General features: G+C 36.7%; 1 protein-coding gene across 4 annotated transcripts in view; it reads left to right on the forward strand.

The window, feature by feature from the left end:
- Positions 1 to 14,303, forward strand: part of Cert1 (ceramide transporter 1) — a 95,975-nt gene extending 81,672 nt beyond the window's left edge. For 2 of the 4 annotated variants that reach the window (XM_076927213.1, XM_076927214.1), the window contains 7 exons: positions 3,585 to 3,680; positions 5,892 to 6,024; positions 7,461 to 7,531; positions 10,869 to 10,997; positions 11,728 to 11,857; positions 12,616 to 12,752; positions 13,999 to 14,303. In XM_076927213.1, coding sequence (XP_076783328.1) covers positions 3,585 to 3,680; positions 5,892 to 6,024; positions 7,461 to 7,531; positions 10,869 to 10,997; positions 11,728 to 11,857; positions 12,616 to 12,743 — 687 coding nt within the window. In that variant the 3' untranslated portion in view covers positions 12,744 to 12,752; positions 13,999 to 14,303. Of the gene's footprint in view, positions 1 to 3,584; positions 3,681 to 5,891; positions 6,025 to 7,253; positions 7,382 to 7,460; positions 7,532 to 10,868; positions 10,998 to 11,727; positions 11,858 to 12,615; positions 12,753 to 13,998 lie in introns of those variants that run through there. The other 2 variants (XM_076927216.1, XM_076927215.1) reach the window with 2 other exon arrangements.
- The last annotated feature ends 304 nt before the right edge of the window (positions 14,304 to 14,607 follow it).

Consider the following 14,607-nt stretch of genomic DNA (forward strand, 5'->3'; position numbering starts at 1 on the left):
TTTCTTTATATAAAGGTTTGTATACTTAGAGAAATGTTTGCTTCACTTATATTCCTAGAAGTGAAATTGTTGGGACAAAGGCCATGAAAATGTCTAAGTTATATTTATTCTAATTGAAAAATTGCTCACCAGGGAAGTTGGGCCAGTTTATACTCCAGGCTAGTTTTGTTGTGGGTGTTTTGTTTGTTTGTTTGTTTGTTTGTTTTCCTTTCTATACTGACGCTAAATACTTCAGCTCATTTTTCCCAGTCTTAGAAGCTAAACCTGCTCTACTTGTAGGTATTTCTTCAGTGAATCAATTATTAACATCATTGGCTATTTTCTTTTGGGTAACAGTGCTCTGTTAATTTATTAATATTCTATTCATCAAGCCCCTCTGTTATCTTGTGACTATATAACAGTAAACAAAATTGTTTTTCCTCTGGCATGAATAAGAAAAGATCAGAACTATGTTTGGGCCCTTCTAAGTTTTTGTTTGTACCATCAAAGGACAATTTTCTCTTTAAAAGTCTGTCTTTAACTGTTTCAGAAAACTACAGATTTAGAAGTATCCTAATGTGTCAGTATATTGAATGTTTTAGATATGAGTGCCCCTCGTGCCTTACCTGTATTTTATATCTTACTTTTTTATAGTTCATTGGTAGGATACTGTGGTGGGTAGATTTAGTGCCCACTCTAGGTAAAAAGAATCAAGTGTGTGGCTTCTGAAATTATACTTACCTAGTTAACTTGGGTGTCAGTGAGACAACAAGCCTGGCAACCTGAGCTGCCACCTACATAGTGGAAGGAGAAATGGACTCCAGTTTGTCCATAAATGTCCTCTGACTTCCAGTTATTCCCCTTACATACATACACACAACATGCAGTAAAATAACTTGATCTGTTTGAGGGTGGGGAGGCGTGATAGCATTTATTACTAGTCACAATATTTCCTGAAATATCACACTTTAATCCTGATAAAAAGGCTTTGATATCCCATCAAACTTAATTATCTCTAGGCCTCTATATATACATACAGTAAACTGGTGAGATTGTTAAGTTAGATCTGAAGTGTGGCTGCCACAGGCACAGCTTTTGTAGTCATATTGGCCACTTTGTATCTCGTAGTGAGCATAGAACACATTTTTCTGAAATGTACTTGCAACATGTATTTTTAACTCTAGTATAGGTATCTCAATGAAGACACAGTGAAGAAAAGCTTCTATGAAAATAGGTGTAATGCTTTTACTACTCCAGTTTGAGTTTCTGGGAGAATGGTACTAGCTATATTGTGCTTCTTTGTTGGATTTTTTTAAGCCCTCTTTAGCCAAAATAAAACAAGACTTTAAACTGTCTGTAGACAACAGTTAACTTTGATTTAAGTGCCATTTTCTTTTTGAAAATTTTGTTATAGGAATATCATTTTTTAAAATTGGTCTAGAGAGATTCAGCTTAATTTCTGCATATTGTGCTCTTTCCTATCAGATTATATTTGTTAAACATGATTTCTTTTGTAGAAAATGCAAATTAAAATATTTGCAAATATTTAGAATAGCTAGTTCAGAAATAATTTATGGAAAAACCACAACTACTTGCATGTGTTATGACAAAAGAGCTGTAAATGATACTAGAAGTATTGAATTGAATTCTTTGTCTTTACTACAATAAAATATATTATGTTCCTTCTTCACTTGTAAGTCATGGGAAGTAGGATTTTTTTATGTCTCTAAATCCATGATAAACACAGGAGTTCTTAACCCCCAATTCCTTACTTCAAGTCCATAATTTTCAAGTCTAAACATTTCTAAGATTTGGAATCTCAAAAAAGGTGAAGTGTTCCTCTGGTGACAGGCCAGTGAATCAAGGCAGCACTCCTCGGGTAGCTTTCTTTTCTGTAGTTAGCGGGAATCACATGCCTTCTATGTATTTGTAACACTGACCCACACAAAGCCAAGTTCAGAATTCAGAGGCATGTGGCGTTCTCTAGTCAGCACCTAGAGTTGTCTTTCTGTTTTTTTGGGTTTTTTTTTTTGTTTCTAATTAAAGCTTTATACAGTTTAAGAATATATCACTGGCATGATTGATTAGTTAATACTAAACCTCACAGCTAAAAGGACAGAATTACAGAATGTACTATTAGGTAAATTATTAAGTTCCTCGACTCTAAAATTTATGGTCACTCACATTATCTTAAGAAATATTAGTAAAATACTAAAATGTTACTATTTGGTATAAAATTAGATTTTGGGGTCAGTATTAACAACTTGTCAAAAAAATTTTGATGATTGCCAAATCAAGATTAATATAACAGAAGTATACATCTCTATAACATATTGATAACATCCTTAAGTATAGGAAATTATAACTATTATCAGTATTTTAAGAGTTTATGCCTCAAAACCACTACTTCAAAATGTATAAACTAGCTTTCTGCTCAATATGCCTGGCAAACACAATATGCTTTATGGGAAATTACTAGTTACACTAAGAGTAAATGTTTAAATATGAGTGTAGTCAATATTTTGACTCTTTCTGCTTTCTTTTATGTATTTATTACTAAGATTATTGTGTTAGCATAATAGTCTAACATTCCACTTTATTCAAAACATCTCAATCTGTGTGACTTTGTGAAGCTCACTTTCAAGTAATTGTCCAAGTAAATGATTTAGTATTCTGAGATTATGAACTGTGTATTCTGTTTTCTTTGCTTACTTTGGTTATGTACCAGTACTAAAATTTAGTAGGTCTAGAAAAATATACATGGTCAAAACTCTGGCCAGGTTCAGTCCTCAATAGGAAAGGGAAGGTAGACATTTTGAAGCAATAAATTAAACGTGGTTATGTTTAAGTGCTAACATATGTGAATGTTATTAATACTATTTGTAAAAGAATTCAGGCCGGCCAGTGGTGGCGCACGCCTTTAATCCCAGCACTTGGGAGGGAGGCAGAGGCAGGTGGATTTCTGAGTTCGAGGCCAGCCTGGTCTACAGAGTGAGTTCCAGGACAGCCAAGGCTACACAGAGAAACACTGTCTCAAAAAAAAAAAAAAAAAAAAGAAAAGAAAAGAAAAAAAGAATTCAGAATAATGAATTAAAATTAAAGGGTTATTTTATATTGGTTTATGTTCAAGAGAGGTTAACTGATGTAATAAATTTTTCTCACTTTGACACATAACAAGGTTTCTAATCTCTACAGAGCTTTAAATATAGGGACATTGGGACTAGGTGATGGTGGTGGTGGTGGTGGTGGTGGTGGTGGTGGTGGTGGTGGTTGGAGGTGGTGGTTGGAGGTGTGTGTGTCTCCATTTTCTCCTCAGTGTTCCATGATTTGTGCTTTAGGACATCATCTCTGATTTTTAGTAATGGATACATACCCCAAGTTGATGTCATTTGAGTGAAGCATACATCTTCCTACAGTTCTCTCTCCTAGTCCATTTACCTGGATGTGTCGAGTGTGACTGAACTGATCCTTCCCATGTAAAACTTACTAACCTGAGCTTTCCAAGTGTGCTAGTTCTGAACTGAAGTAAGCAATACCATTCTGTTTGAAACATAGTGACTTACTTATGACATGTAAATTCTCATGGCTTTATTTTTCTTTTCAAGGTTGAAGAAATGGTACAGAACCACATGAATTATTCATTACAGGATGTAGGTGGTGATGCAAATTGGCAACTGGTTGTAGAAGAAGGAGAAATGAAGGTAATTCCCACACAAATTATTCAGATTGCTAAGTGAAGGCTACTGATACCAATATTTAATAAAATGTTAAAACAAATTATTATATCAAAGAAATACCAAAGGGAAGTAAAGCCTCCTTTTTTCATGGCTTTGTTTCTATTAATTGATTATTTGTGATCATAATATAAATCTGTAAGAATAATATTCTGTTTTACCTAGACAGCAGAGAAAGTAAAATTCGAGAGTTTATATGTAAAACAGACTACAGTTTGCTGTTGGCCCTCTATTTAGATAATATTTTTTTTTTTTTTTTTTTTGCCGGTATGTATATCTGTGTGAGGGTGTTGGTCGATATGGCCTGAAACTATTTAGAGACAGCTGTGAGCTGCTGGGTGCTGGAATAGGACCTGGTCCTCTGGAAGAACAGCCAATACTCTCAATTGCTGAGCCGTCTCTCTCTAGGCACTAGAGATTTCTTTCCATCTTAGATTTAAATGTGATAAATGTTGTTCCCAGATTTTACTTTGTTTCTCTTCTCTGTGGTCTATTTTCTCTCCCACTCTTATCTCTGATCCTTGCACCACACTTACTATTCAGATAATCACTGTCCTTTGAAGATGTAGATGTGAAACAATGGACAGAAACCAGGAGTACTTAATAATCTAAGTGAAGTTCTTCTACCTGTAATGAGTAAAGAAAAGAAAAAAGTCATTCGTATAACCCACACATTAGAGACAGAGAAATTGGGGTTAGATATCAGAGTCATACAGTAACCTACCAGGGAGAAAGTTGATTTTCTATAGTAGGTTTTCTGTTTCATGTAGCATATCATTTAAAGAGATTCAACAGATTTGGAAGAATTAAAGAGAGACCTGAAAGAGCAGTCAAAAGCACCGAGTACAGTGTGATCTAGATCTACAGTAGGATATGTAAGCAGTTGTAAGAAAGCCAGGCTGACATGTGTTTCAGAGAGGATCAGGAGTACACTTAATAGTTTTCATAACTTTGAATGTATAAATTTTTAAAAGTCCAATGTCCAGTTGGAGTGCTAGTGGAATTGGTCATCCTGACAGTGTGCATAAATAAACGTGTCAAGAAGAGATGGCACAAGACAGAGTGTCACATGTGCACACATCTCAACACAGCAGACAGCTTGTTCTTGCCATATTTCCTTATTCTTGAAAGAACTTACCAGAGATTTCTCTAAATAGCAATCTGTGATTTTGAAATAATAGATTACACTTATCACTTAAGGTACACAGCCTCAGTGTTTAAAACATAAATCTCTGTTTATAATCCATTTGCTATTTCTGCTTTCAGCATCTCTTTCAGCAAGTAATTGAACACCCACTGCATTTCTGATACTGTTCCTGATGCTGAACAAAGCAGCAGTGAATCTCCAGTTTGATGCTGTATTCTAACCAGGCTTGTTTGGCCCTGTTGGCTGTGTCAAACAGTCTTTGCAAGTGTTTGATTCATAATGCTAATTTATATTATTTTTAAAGTCTGTAGCGATTAGCCATTCATCATATATACATATAATTTTTCATGGTTTAAATTTACCTTGGAATTGGGTATGATTCCATATGCCTTAAAGCCTAGTGGCACTTGTGAGGCACAGGTGGATTGAATCTCTGTGAATTTGAGGCCAGACTGATCTACATAGTGAGTTCCAGGACAGCCAGAACTACATAGTGAGACCCTGTCTGAAAAGGCAAGAACAACAAAACAAGAAGGAAGAAAGAAAAGAAATTTACCCTGGGTTTGTCATTTTGACATATCCTTGCCATGTATAAGAAATTTTAATTTCTTAAAACAGAATGTTGTATAAATAGATTGTCATAACTACAATTCTCAAAAACAACTGGCATTTTTTTAGGTAGGGCCTTAAGTCTGGCCTCAAACATGCAATGTAGGCAGAGCTAGCCTTGAACTTGCCATCCTTATGCTTTAACTTCTCATGTTCTGGGATTACAGGCACATACACCACCAGACCTTGCAAAATCCACTCAACTTAAAAGCATACTTTCAAGTTTGTACTTTAAGATTCTACCTTGTTTGTTTATCTGTTTGTTTTTTGAAAACATGAAGTCTTTTGTTTTGTTTTTTTAAAGGACAGTTCAGGGTGCATTGCATGGGAGCAATAGGCTACCTGATTAAAGTACCCAAGAGCCAAGGGTTTGAAGTCTTTTGTTTTTTTTTTTTTGTTTTTTTTTAATATGTTTCCCTTAGGTATACAGAAGAGAAGTTGAAGAAAATGGAATCGTTCTGGATCCTTTGAAAGCTACTCATGCAGTTAAAGGTGTTACAGGACATGAGGTCTGCAATTACTTTTGGAGTGTTGATGTTCGCAATGACTGGGAATGTAAGCTATCATCATTAAAATATTACCAAATAATTATTTTCATTTCAATTTAATGTCAACTCAAACCTGATTGACTATATTCAATAGTTTACCAAATTTTATAGAGAATATCAAGAGAGTCACATATAGGTATAATTATACTTTACCTTCATTTGCAAGTGGTGGTGGTAGTGGGATCAAACCTCACATATGCTAGGCAACTACACTACCACTGAGCAGAACCTCCCCAGACCCATAACTTTTAAAATAAGATTGCACTGTGTTGCCAAGCTAGCCTTGGACTACTGGCCCCACCTCATCTTCCCAAGTGGTATGAGTACAGGTATGTACAGCTATGCTTAGTAGTACCTTACTTTTAAGTAGAGTTTTTCCCTGTTGTCTTAGGCTTTGATTGTTGTGAAGATTAACCAAGACCAAGGCAACTCTTATAAAGAAAATCTTTTTTAATTGAGGCTGGCTTACAGTTTCAGGGGTTTAGTTCATTATTGTCATAATGGGAAACATGGCAGCGTGCCATCAGGCATGGTGCTGGAGAAGGAGCTGCGAGCATCTTGATCTGAAAGCATCAGAAAGGAAACTGTGTGCCACACTGGGTATATCTTAAGCATAGGAGACTGCAAAGCTCCACCCTCACCACCCCCACAGTGACACACTTCTCCAACAAGGCCACACCTACTCCAACAAGGCCACACCTAGTGGCCTATGGCCAAGTATTCAAACACATGAGTCTATGGGGGCTGAACCTATTCAAACCACCTCAGCTGTTTAAAACACGTAAGATATTATATCACTGGATCCAATACTTTAATAGTATCTTATGATAGGTAGATATTTTCCATACAAGTAAGTAAAATTCATTTGTATCAAATGATTCATCAAAGGTGACAGATCAAGTTAATAGAAAGTCAGGATTGCTGTGGGAGATTTCTCATTCTTCTACTCTTTTCTAAACTGTCTTGTTTGTGTGATAAATTCCTAGATGAATCATGCTGTAGTTAGGTTACAATTATTTTTATGTATGTGTTCTTAGATTCACATTTCATAGATAACCGGTATTTCTGAATATCATATGGTATTTATCATTGGCATTTTGACATTTGATCCTCATAAATATAATCACCTATGCCTAACTAGAACACACTAACCCAGCAAGTTATGGGAAAGAGAGGAGTTGCAACTTTACCTGGGTAATACAGTAATGATTATAATTGCTTATCTTGCTCTGGAAGATACAGTACTGGAGAAAATTTCCTGTTAATCAGACATCACCGCCACCATCTGCAGAATGAAAAGAATGAAAAGAAACTCAGCCCTTGTGCCCAGTACTAGCTGCCTTCCATTTAGATGTAGCGTAGGTAATGAAGGATTCTATTTGCTTTACCGGCATGTCATTTATAGTCTTTTTGCAGCTGCTAATATGATTCTCTTCATTTCAGCTACTATAGAAAACTTTCATGTGGTGGAAACATTAGCTGATAATGCAATCATCATTTATCAAACGCACAAGGTAATGGTCTTGTCATCTGTCCCCAAAGATGTAAATAATTCAGACTCGAACATACAGATTTGCTGCAGTAAATTATGGCAGGAATTTAAATTTAAATCCCACAAAATATCCAAATACCTTTTTTGTTTGTTTTGTTTGCTTGTTTGTTTGAGACAGGGTCTCTCTATATAGCCCTGGCTATCCAACTGTGTAGACTGGGCTAGCCTTGAACTCATGGAGGTATGCCTGCCTCTGCTTTGCAAGTGCTGGGATTAAAGGCTTATGCCACTGTGTCCAGCTGAGACTTAAAGACTTTATTCAGGTCCCAGAAACTGAACTGCCAACCAAGAGTGAGCATGAATCAGACCTGGGGCCCCAGCAGATGTGCAGCTAGGTCCTCATGCAGGTCCCCCTACAACCGAACCTGTTGCCTGCCTGTGGATCCTGTTCTCCTGGCTCATTGCCTTGTCTGGCTTCAGAGGGGAGTGCATGCCTGGTTCTGCAGTGACTGATGTGCCAGGGAGGGACGGTGCCCTGGGTGGGGTTGGGGGGCTCCACCTTCCCAAAGGAGTGAGGAATAGAGGGAGGAATTATGGGGTGTAGGGGGCGAGGCGACCTGGAGGAAGGAGATACTGATATTGGGATATGGGATGAGTAAATTAATTAATGAAAGTTATTTTAACTAGCAAATAAAATAATGGTAAATGAGAAAAAAGGCTGTTACAACCTCAGGAGTGTCATATATTTGAAAATTATATCAGGTCATTTAGAGCAGAAATGTGTGGAGACTCTGAGAAACACAGTCTAGAGGCAGCATTGGTTAAAGATCTGTAGCTAGTTTCTAAACTAGTCTGAAAAAGAGTCTTCTGGACTTGATTTAAATACTCTTTAAATATAGTGCTTCACCCTATAAATGATAGCTCTCAAATGAAAATGAGTGACAGTTTTCTATGAGAACAGTAATGAAGGCATATATGCATTAACTGTGGCCAAATATGAACATTATCTACAGAGCTTCTCTGGAAGCAAGGAGAAGTTGAGAGACTCATTGTATTCTTAGAGCACAGAGAAGCATTATATAAATTGGTTTCTTTTATATTATTTCTCCCTCTGCCTTTCAGTATAATATTGCTGAGTTATAGTGTTGCTCTTGCTTTTTGTTATGCTATTACACTTTTTTTAACAATGCCGATTTTTTTTACTTTGTGTGTGGGTGTGGGTGTGGGTGTGTGGGGGGTTGTGTGTGTGCGTGTGTGGGGGTGTGTGTGTGCGTGTGCGTGTGTGTGTGTGTGTGTGTGTGTGTGTGTGTGTGTGTGTGTGTGTGTGTGTGTGTGTGTGTGTGCATGTGTCTGTGTTTGTAGGTCAGAGAACAACCCACTAGTGTTGATTTTCTTTTCTACCATGTGGGCCCCAGGGATAGAACTCAGGGCAACAGACCCAGCAGGAAGCACCTTTATTCTCTGAGGTATTTAACTGCCTCAAATACTTTATACAAAGTAAAAGAGAAAGTTACAGATAAATCCACCTAAAGCAATGCTATTTAATAATGTACAGTGGTATAATAATACAGTGAGTACCTCATTTTCCTACTCAGTGGGTTATTTCTGACTTGTACAATTGTTTCTTGATTGAGTTGAATATGAAAAACAAACATGAGTTCTGGAGCACAGTGTCCTTAAGAGATGTCTTCTTTAAGTGTGACCATACTTCCTTTGACCTGCCACTTGGTCCACAGATGTGTAACAATAGGTATTCTGTGTCAGCACACAGGATTGGGAGTCTAACGTGAGATCGAAAGTGTAGGAAACATTAATCAGACAAGTGTCCTATAGTAAGTATATAATGAAGATCAAAGGGCAATAGTTTAAGCTGAAGAAATTTATTATTAGAAAATAATTGATCCTGGGAAGCAGTCTGCTAAAAGTATCCCTCCTGAGAAATACTACATGCAGAGGAAAGCACTGTAGTTATAGTTAGACTAAGAACTAAATGTAAAATTACTTAAATGCTACATAATATAAGAAAAATTAAGGTAAAATTTCAACTTGCTAGACAAGGAAATCAGATAACAGTCTACAACTTTTCTCCATTCAAGTTGGCTTCTTTGGTGATGTGTGAAGGAAGACCACTTGGCCCCTGATTTTGGTGTCTCTTTTGTTCTTGTCCTTATAACTTTGTATTCATTACTTTTTTTTTTTCCCTTGGTTTTTTTGGTTTTTTGTTTTTTTTGTTTTTTGTGACAGGTCTCCATGTTGCTTAGGCAGTCCTCCTGCCTCAGTTTCTTGAGTGACTGAAACTATAGGTGTGGCGCTGTGCCCCACTGATGGCTTAGTCCTGCTTTATGTTTTTTTTTGTTGTTGTTGTTTCTTGTTTTCTGAGGTAGGGTCTCATGTATCCCAAGCTGGCCTCAAACTCACTATGTACTTAGAATGTTGGATCCTCAAGCATGCATGACCACACCTGGTTTATACTGTACTGGGGAGTGAACCCAGGGACACCTGTGTGATAGACAGGCTGAGCTGCGTGCCCGACCTTGCTTCTCTGCTTCTAATGAAGTGCTGAGTGACTAGAGACAGACAACAGCCATTCTTCAGTTGCCCTATCTGCATTTGCCCAACTTCATGACATTTTAGATCTTTAAAAGATAAACTTTGCAAATGTACTGACATTGTGGGATTGGCCACTTTTTGCATTCAGTAACTAAGAAAGACACTATATAATAAGGACAGAGTTCAATTGCATATACCAAATTCTCGACATAAAAATAACTTGAACAGGAGAAAAGTTTGTTCTTCTATCATTTAAAGTAGATAGTTCCAGTTATAAGCTGCATGTCATTTCTATAGAAATGGTTTTTCTTATACCTTAAAAGTAGAAGTATTAAGTGTAAACAATTTAATTCAGAGGTATTATATAGAAGTTGTAGTCCTAATTGCTTTCTAAGTCTTTGATTCTCTACATAGAACATTGACAGAGACTGGGGAGCTGGATGAACCATCAGTGATGCTTCCTGGGTACAAAGTTTCTGTCAGAAGTGATAGCAAATTACAGAAGCATTGTCATTACAGATATTGTGTCTGTGGCTGTAGGGTACTAAGTTGTGCACTAAAAATAGTTAAAATGGTGAATTTATAATAATTTTAAACGGAAGAAGAAGAGGACTCCCTTGAATATTTTGGAAAGGTAGTGTCTGTTCATAACGCATCCCTACAGGGGTTCTGATGTCTCCCCCTTAAACCTGGACAAATTTCAACTGCAGGATATTTAGGTGGCTCCTCATTTGTTTGTTTGTTTATTTTTCTGTATGACATGAATAAAAATAAGTCAAATTGTCAAAACACGTTTAATTCTTTCACAGAGAGTGTGGCCCGCTTCTCAGAGAGATGTACTGTATCTTTCTGCTATTCGAAAGATCCCAGCCTTGACCGAAAATGACCCTGAAACTTGGATAGTTTGTAATTTTTCTGTGGATCATGACAGTGCTCCTGTGAGTATAGTATAGAGATGAGTAGAATTCTATAATATAAAGCTAAATTTGTAATACAGCCACATTTATGTATATACTCCCTTCCTACCCACACAGATACTTGATTTGGTATGTTTTAGATTTTATGTTAGATTGCTTGAGACAGCCCTTGTGTTTTCTGAAGCCAAGTGCCGTGGCTATCAGTGCCCCCTCTGGAGCTGTGTAGCTTTCCTTCTGAGTTTGGTAAGGTAGCTGCTTGTGTCCTATGAGTAGCCTACATCCTAAAGTTATCTCCTAAGCCTTATGCTCCACACCTGTTGTTTCTACCTTGATTTAGTTTTAGTTAGTACTTTGAAAGAGGGGAAAGCCTGCTGTCAGTTTGACATATGTTAATTGGTAGTTATAAGATTTTTAAATGGGAGCTGGAAAGATGACTCAGAAGCCCTGGCTGCTCTTCCAAATAACTCAGGTTCAACTCCTAGCACCAGTGTGATGCCTCATAACTGTAACTTATCTCAGGGGACCTGACACCTTCTTCTGGCCTCTGTGGGTACTGCACATACATGGTGCTCAGACAAGCATGCAGAGGAAGCACCTGTGCACATAAAATAAAAGCGTGCATCAATTATTTTAGGAAAGTTTTCTGGAGGTTTGATAACAGAGTTTAAACTAATGCAGTAATAAGGCAACAGAGATTATAAATAAGGAATATTCTACAAACTAATGATAGTTTGTGTGTTTGCTTTGACAGCTGAATAATCGATGTGTCCGTGCCAAAATCAATGTCGCTATGATTTGTCAAACTTTAGTAAGCCCACCAGAGGGAGACCAGGAGATAAGCAGAGACAACATTCTGTGTAAGATTACATATGTAGCTAATGGTATGTAGTTCTTCTCTATTCTGATTGATTCTGGTTGTAGGTTCTTGACCATCGTCTACACAAAAATATCCAATTTACTAGTCTTTAACCTGGAGAGAAGTTGTATATAGAATTGTATGGAAGACATTAAAAATCTACATGCCAGAATTTCTACCTTAGAACTAGTATATGAGAATTTTTAAAGTTATGAGTAGGTACATACATTTTAAAACTTTATCTATATAGGTCATACATCCTTGGTTTTAAGAACCATTTTATTACTAGTTGCCTGGTAGAATGTATTTATAATTAGAGTTTTCTCTGTCAGTCATCAATAGCTTCCAGTGTGTGTACTTCATTATAACTCACTGCTGGGCAGCCCTTTCTCTCATTTGTTTTGGTTTCTTACTGTCCTCCATCTACAGTCCTGATTGCAACCTTTCTAATCAAATACTCAAATGTTCATTGTTATTCAAAGACATGACTACTCAAATGTTTAAAGAAACAAATGTTGCTACTTAGTTATAGTAGAGAGTGATGAACAAATAACTTTAAATGTTGCTGTGTTAGTATTCCATATTTAGGGAGAATCATGACTATTTTAGAAAGATAATTCATCCTTTCTTACCACCTGTTAATATATGATGGGTTGACATTAGGGGATGAATAGTTTCAGCTTAAGAAATGGAGAATTTTTGAAAGGCAAAGAAGTACAGTAGGTACGTCACGTGCAGGTAGAGAACTACATCTTAATCGATTGGATTTTCCTTTATTTACAGTGAACCCAGGAGGATGGGCGCCAGCCTCGGTGTTAAGAGCAGTGGCAAAGCGAGAGTACCCTAAGTTTCTAAAACGTTTTACTTCTTATGTCCAAGAAAAAACTGCAGGAAAACCAATTTTGTTTTAGTATTAACAGGTATGGAGGATCTATAAACCTTGTTGACTTGTAGGACTCTTCAGGTAGTAAAACTCGATCAGTTATTGGAAGGAGGTGCTGAAAATGTTTTATGTTCCCAAATAGAGGATTGTAGTCTGTAGTCTTTAACACGTTTTGTTATTTTTCTTCTAACATAAAAGAAATACCAGCATTACATATATAGAGAATATAAAAAGTGCCAACTTTCTGCGTTATGCCTTGCCAGAAGCTAGTTACTTTTTGCATGTGGCCTTCTAGACTTTCATATATACATACTCGTCTATACTAAAGGCCAAGTAAATGTGTGTGCATTTGTGTGTGTATCGGGGGGGGGGGGGTGTACACATACACCAGTAGCATATGGAGTGCACTATAATATGTCTGCTTACACATCTTGAATCTGAAGTTTTTTCTCTGTTACTAAGGAGTTTCCTGGTTTTGTTTTCTTTTGTATGCATGCACATCATTTATCTAATCAACTCTTCACTTGACACATACTGAAGTTGCAGCCTTTAGTAATACAGTGTTAGAATTTTATCTTTAGTCATTTTGAACTATAAAGTTTCTGTGTGTTAACTGTACGTAGTACTACTGCCTAGGGGACCATACATTTATAGTTTACATATTACCATCCATAGAGGTTGTAGTAACTGATCTCTCCAGTAATAAATGTGTTTTATTTCCACAAAGGTTCTCATAAATATATAAAGCAAAACTTTCAGATCTTCTTCATCTTGGCAAACAAAAGTTCTTAATGTAGTTTTTAATTCTCTTGGACCACAGGTTTGGATCATGAACATTTATTTCTTAAGTAAGACACACACATACATACATACATACACACACACACACACAGTACTCCCACATAACTTAGGTAGAATTATCAAGTTCTTAGACATAATATTAGATGGCATAATTCCTACTTGAGGTTGAGAAGAAGTCAAGGCTATTTTGTAGGCTAATATTTGAGAAACCTCTTTATTTTCAGCACATTACTCTCCATATGTTTTTCCCATAAGTTCCAAAAGATCCCTTTATATTTTCTGATGCTAACAGGATATATTTTCAAATATATAAGGTCAATAATTTTGCATTTGCAAGGGTGATAATCCTTTAAAGGTAAATGACAGAGTCTGTACTCCATGAATGTGGAGGGTGGGAAACATCTATTCTGGTAGTCTTCATACTTTTACTGATATATTGCTATTGCTTAGGTTTTTACTTGTCTTTTTTTTTTCCCCTGCAGTGACTGAAGCAAGGCTGTGTGACATTCCATGTTGGAGAAAGAAGGAAAAAAAAAAAAAACAAAAGAATCCTCTAAGCTGGAACGCAGGATCTACAGCCTTGTCTGTGGCCCAAGAAGAAATATTGCAATAGTAAAGCTGGGTGTCCAACACTAGCCGTCTCCTGCTAGATCTCCTCGCTCAGCGTGTAACTATAAATACATGTAGAATCACATGTATATGGCTATATTTTTATTTGCTTGCTCCTAGGAGTGAAAAAAAAAATAACTTTGAATTACAACTAGGAATTAACCGATGCTTTAATTTTGAGGAACTTTTTCAGAATTTTTTATTTACCATGGTCCAGCCTAAGATCCTCAGTTGTATCAGGTTTTGTGCACAAAAGAAAAGCACAAAAGTTGAATGCACCTGAGGCATGTGCTCTCTGTGCACCAAATATTCAGATGGGCTTCTTTTTACAGGCCTACAGTCTGTCTGTGTCTGGAAGTTTTTGACTTTTTTGCTTTGTATAATCATAGAATCTATTGCTGCTGATTTCTATAAGGATTCATGTTGTGTGTCTCTTCATAACTGAGGACTGTCAATAACCTGTGATTTTGCCTTTTCTATAG

This window comes from Arvicanthis niloticus, chromosome 29 (assembly GCF_011762505.2).
Source record: "Arvicanthis niloticus isolate mArvNil1 chromosome 29, mArvNil1.pat.X, whole genome shotgun sequence".
NCBI lineage: Eukaryota > Metazoa > Chordata > Mammalia > Rodentia > Muridae > Arvicanthis > Arvicanthis niloticus.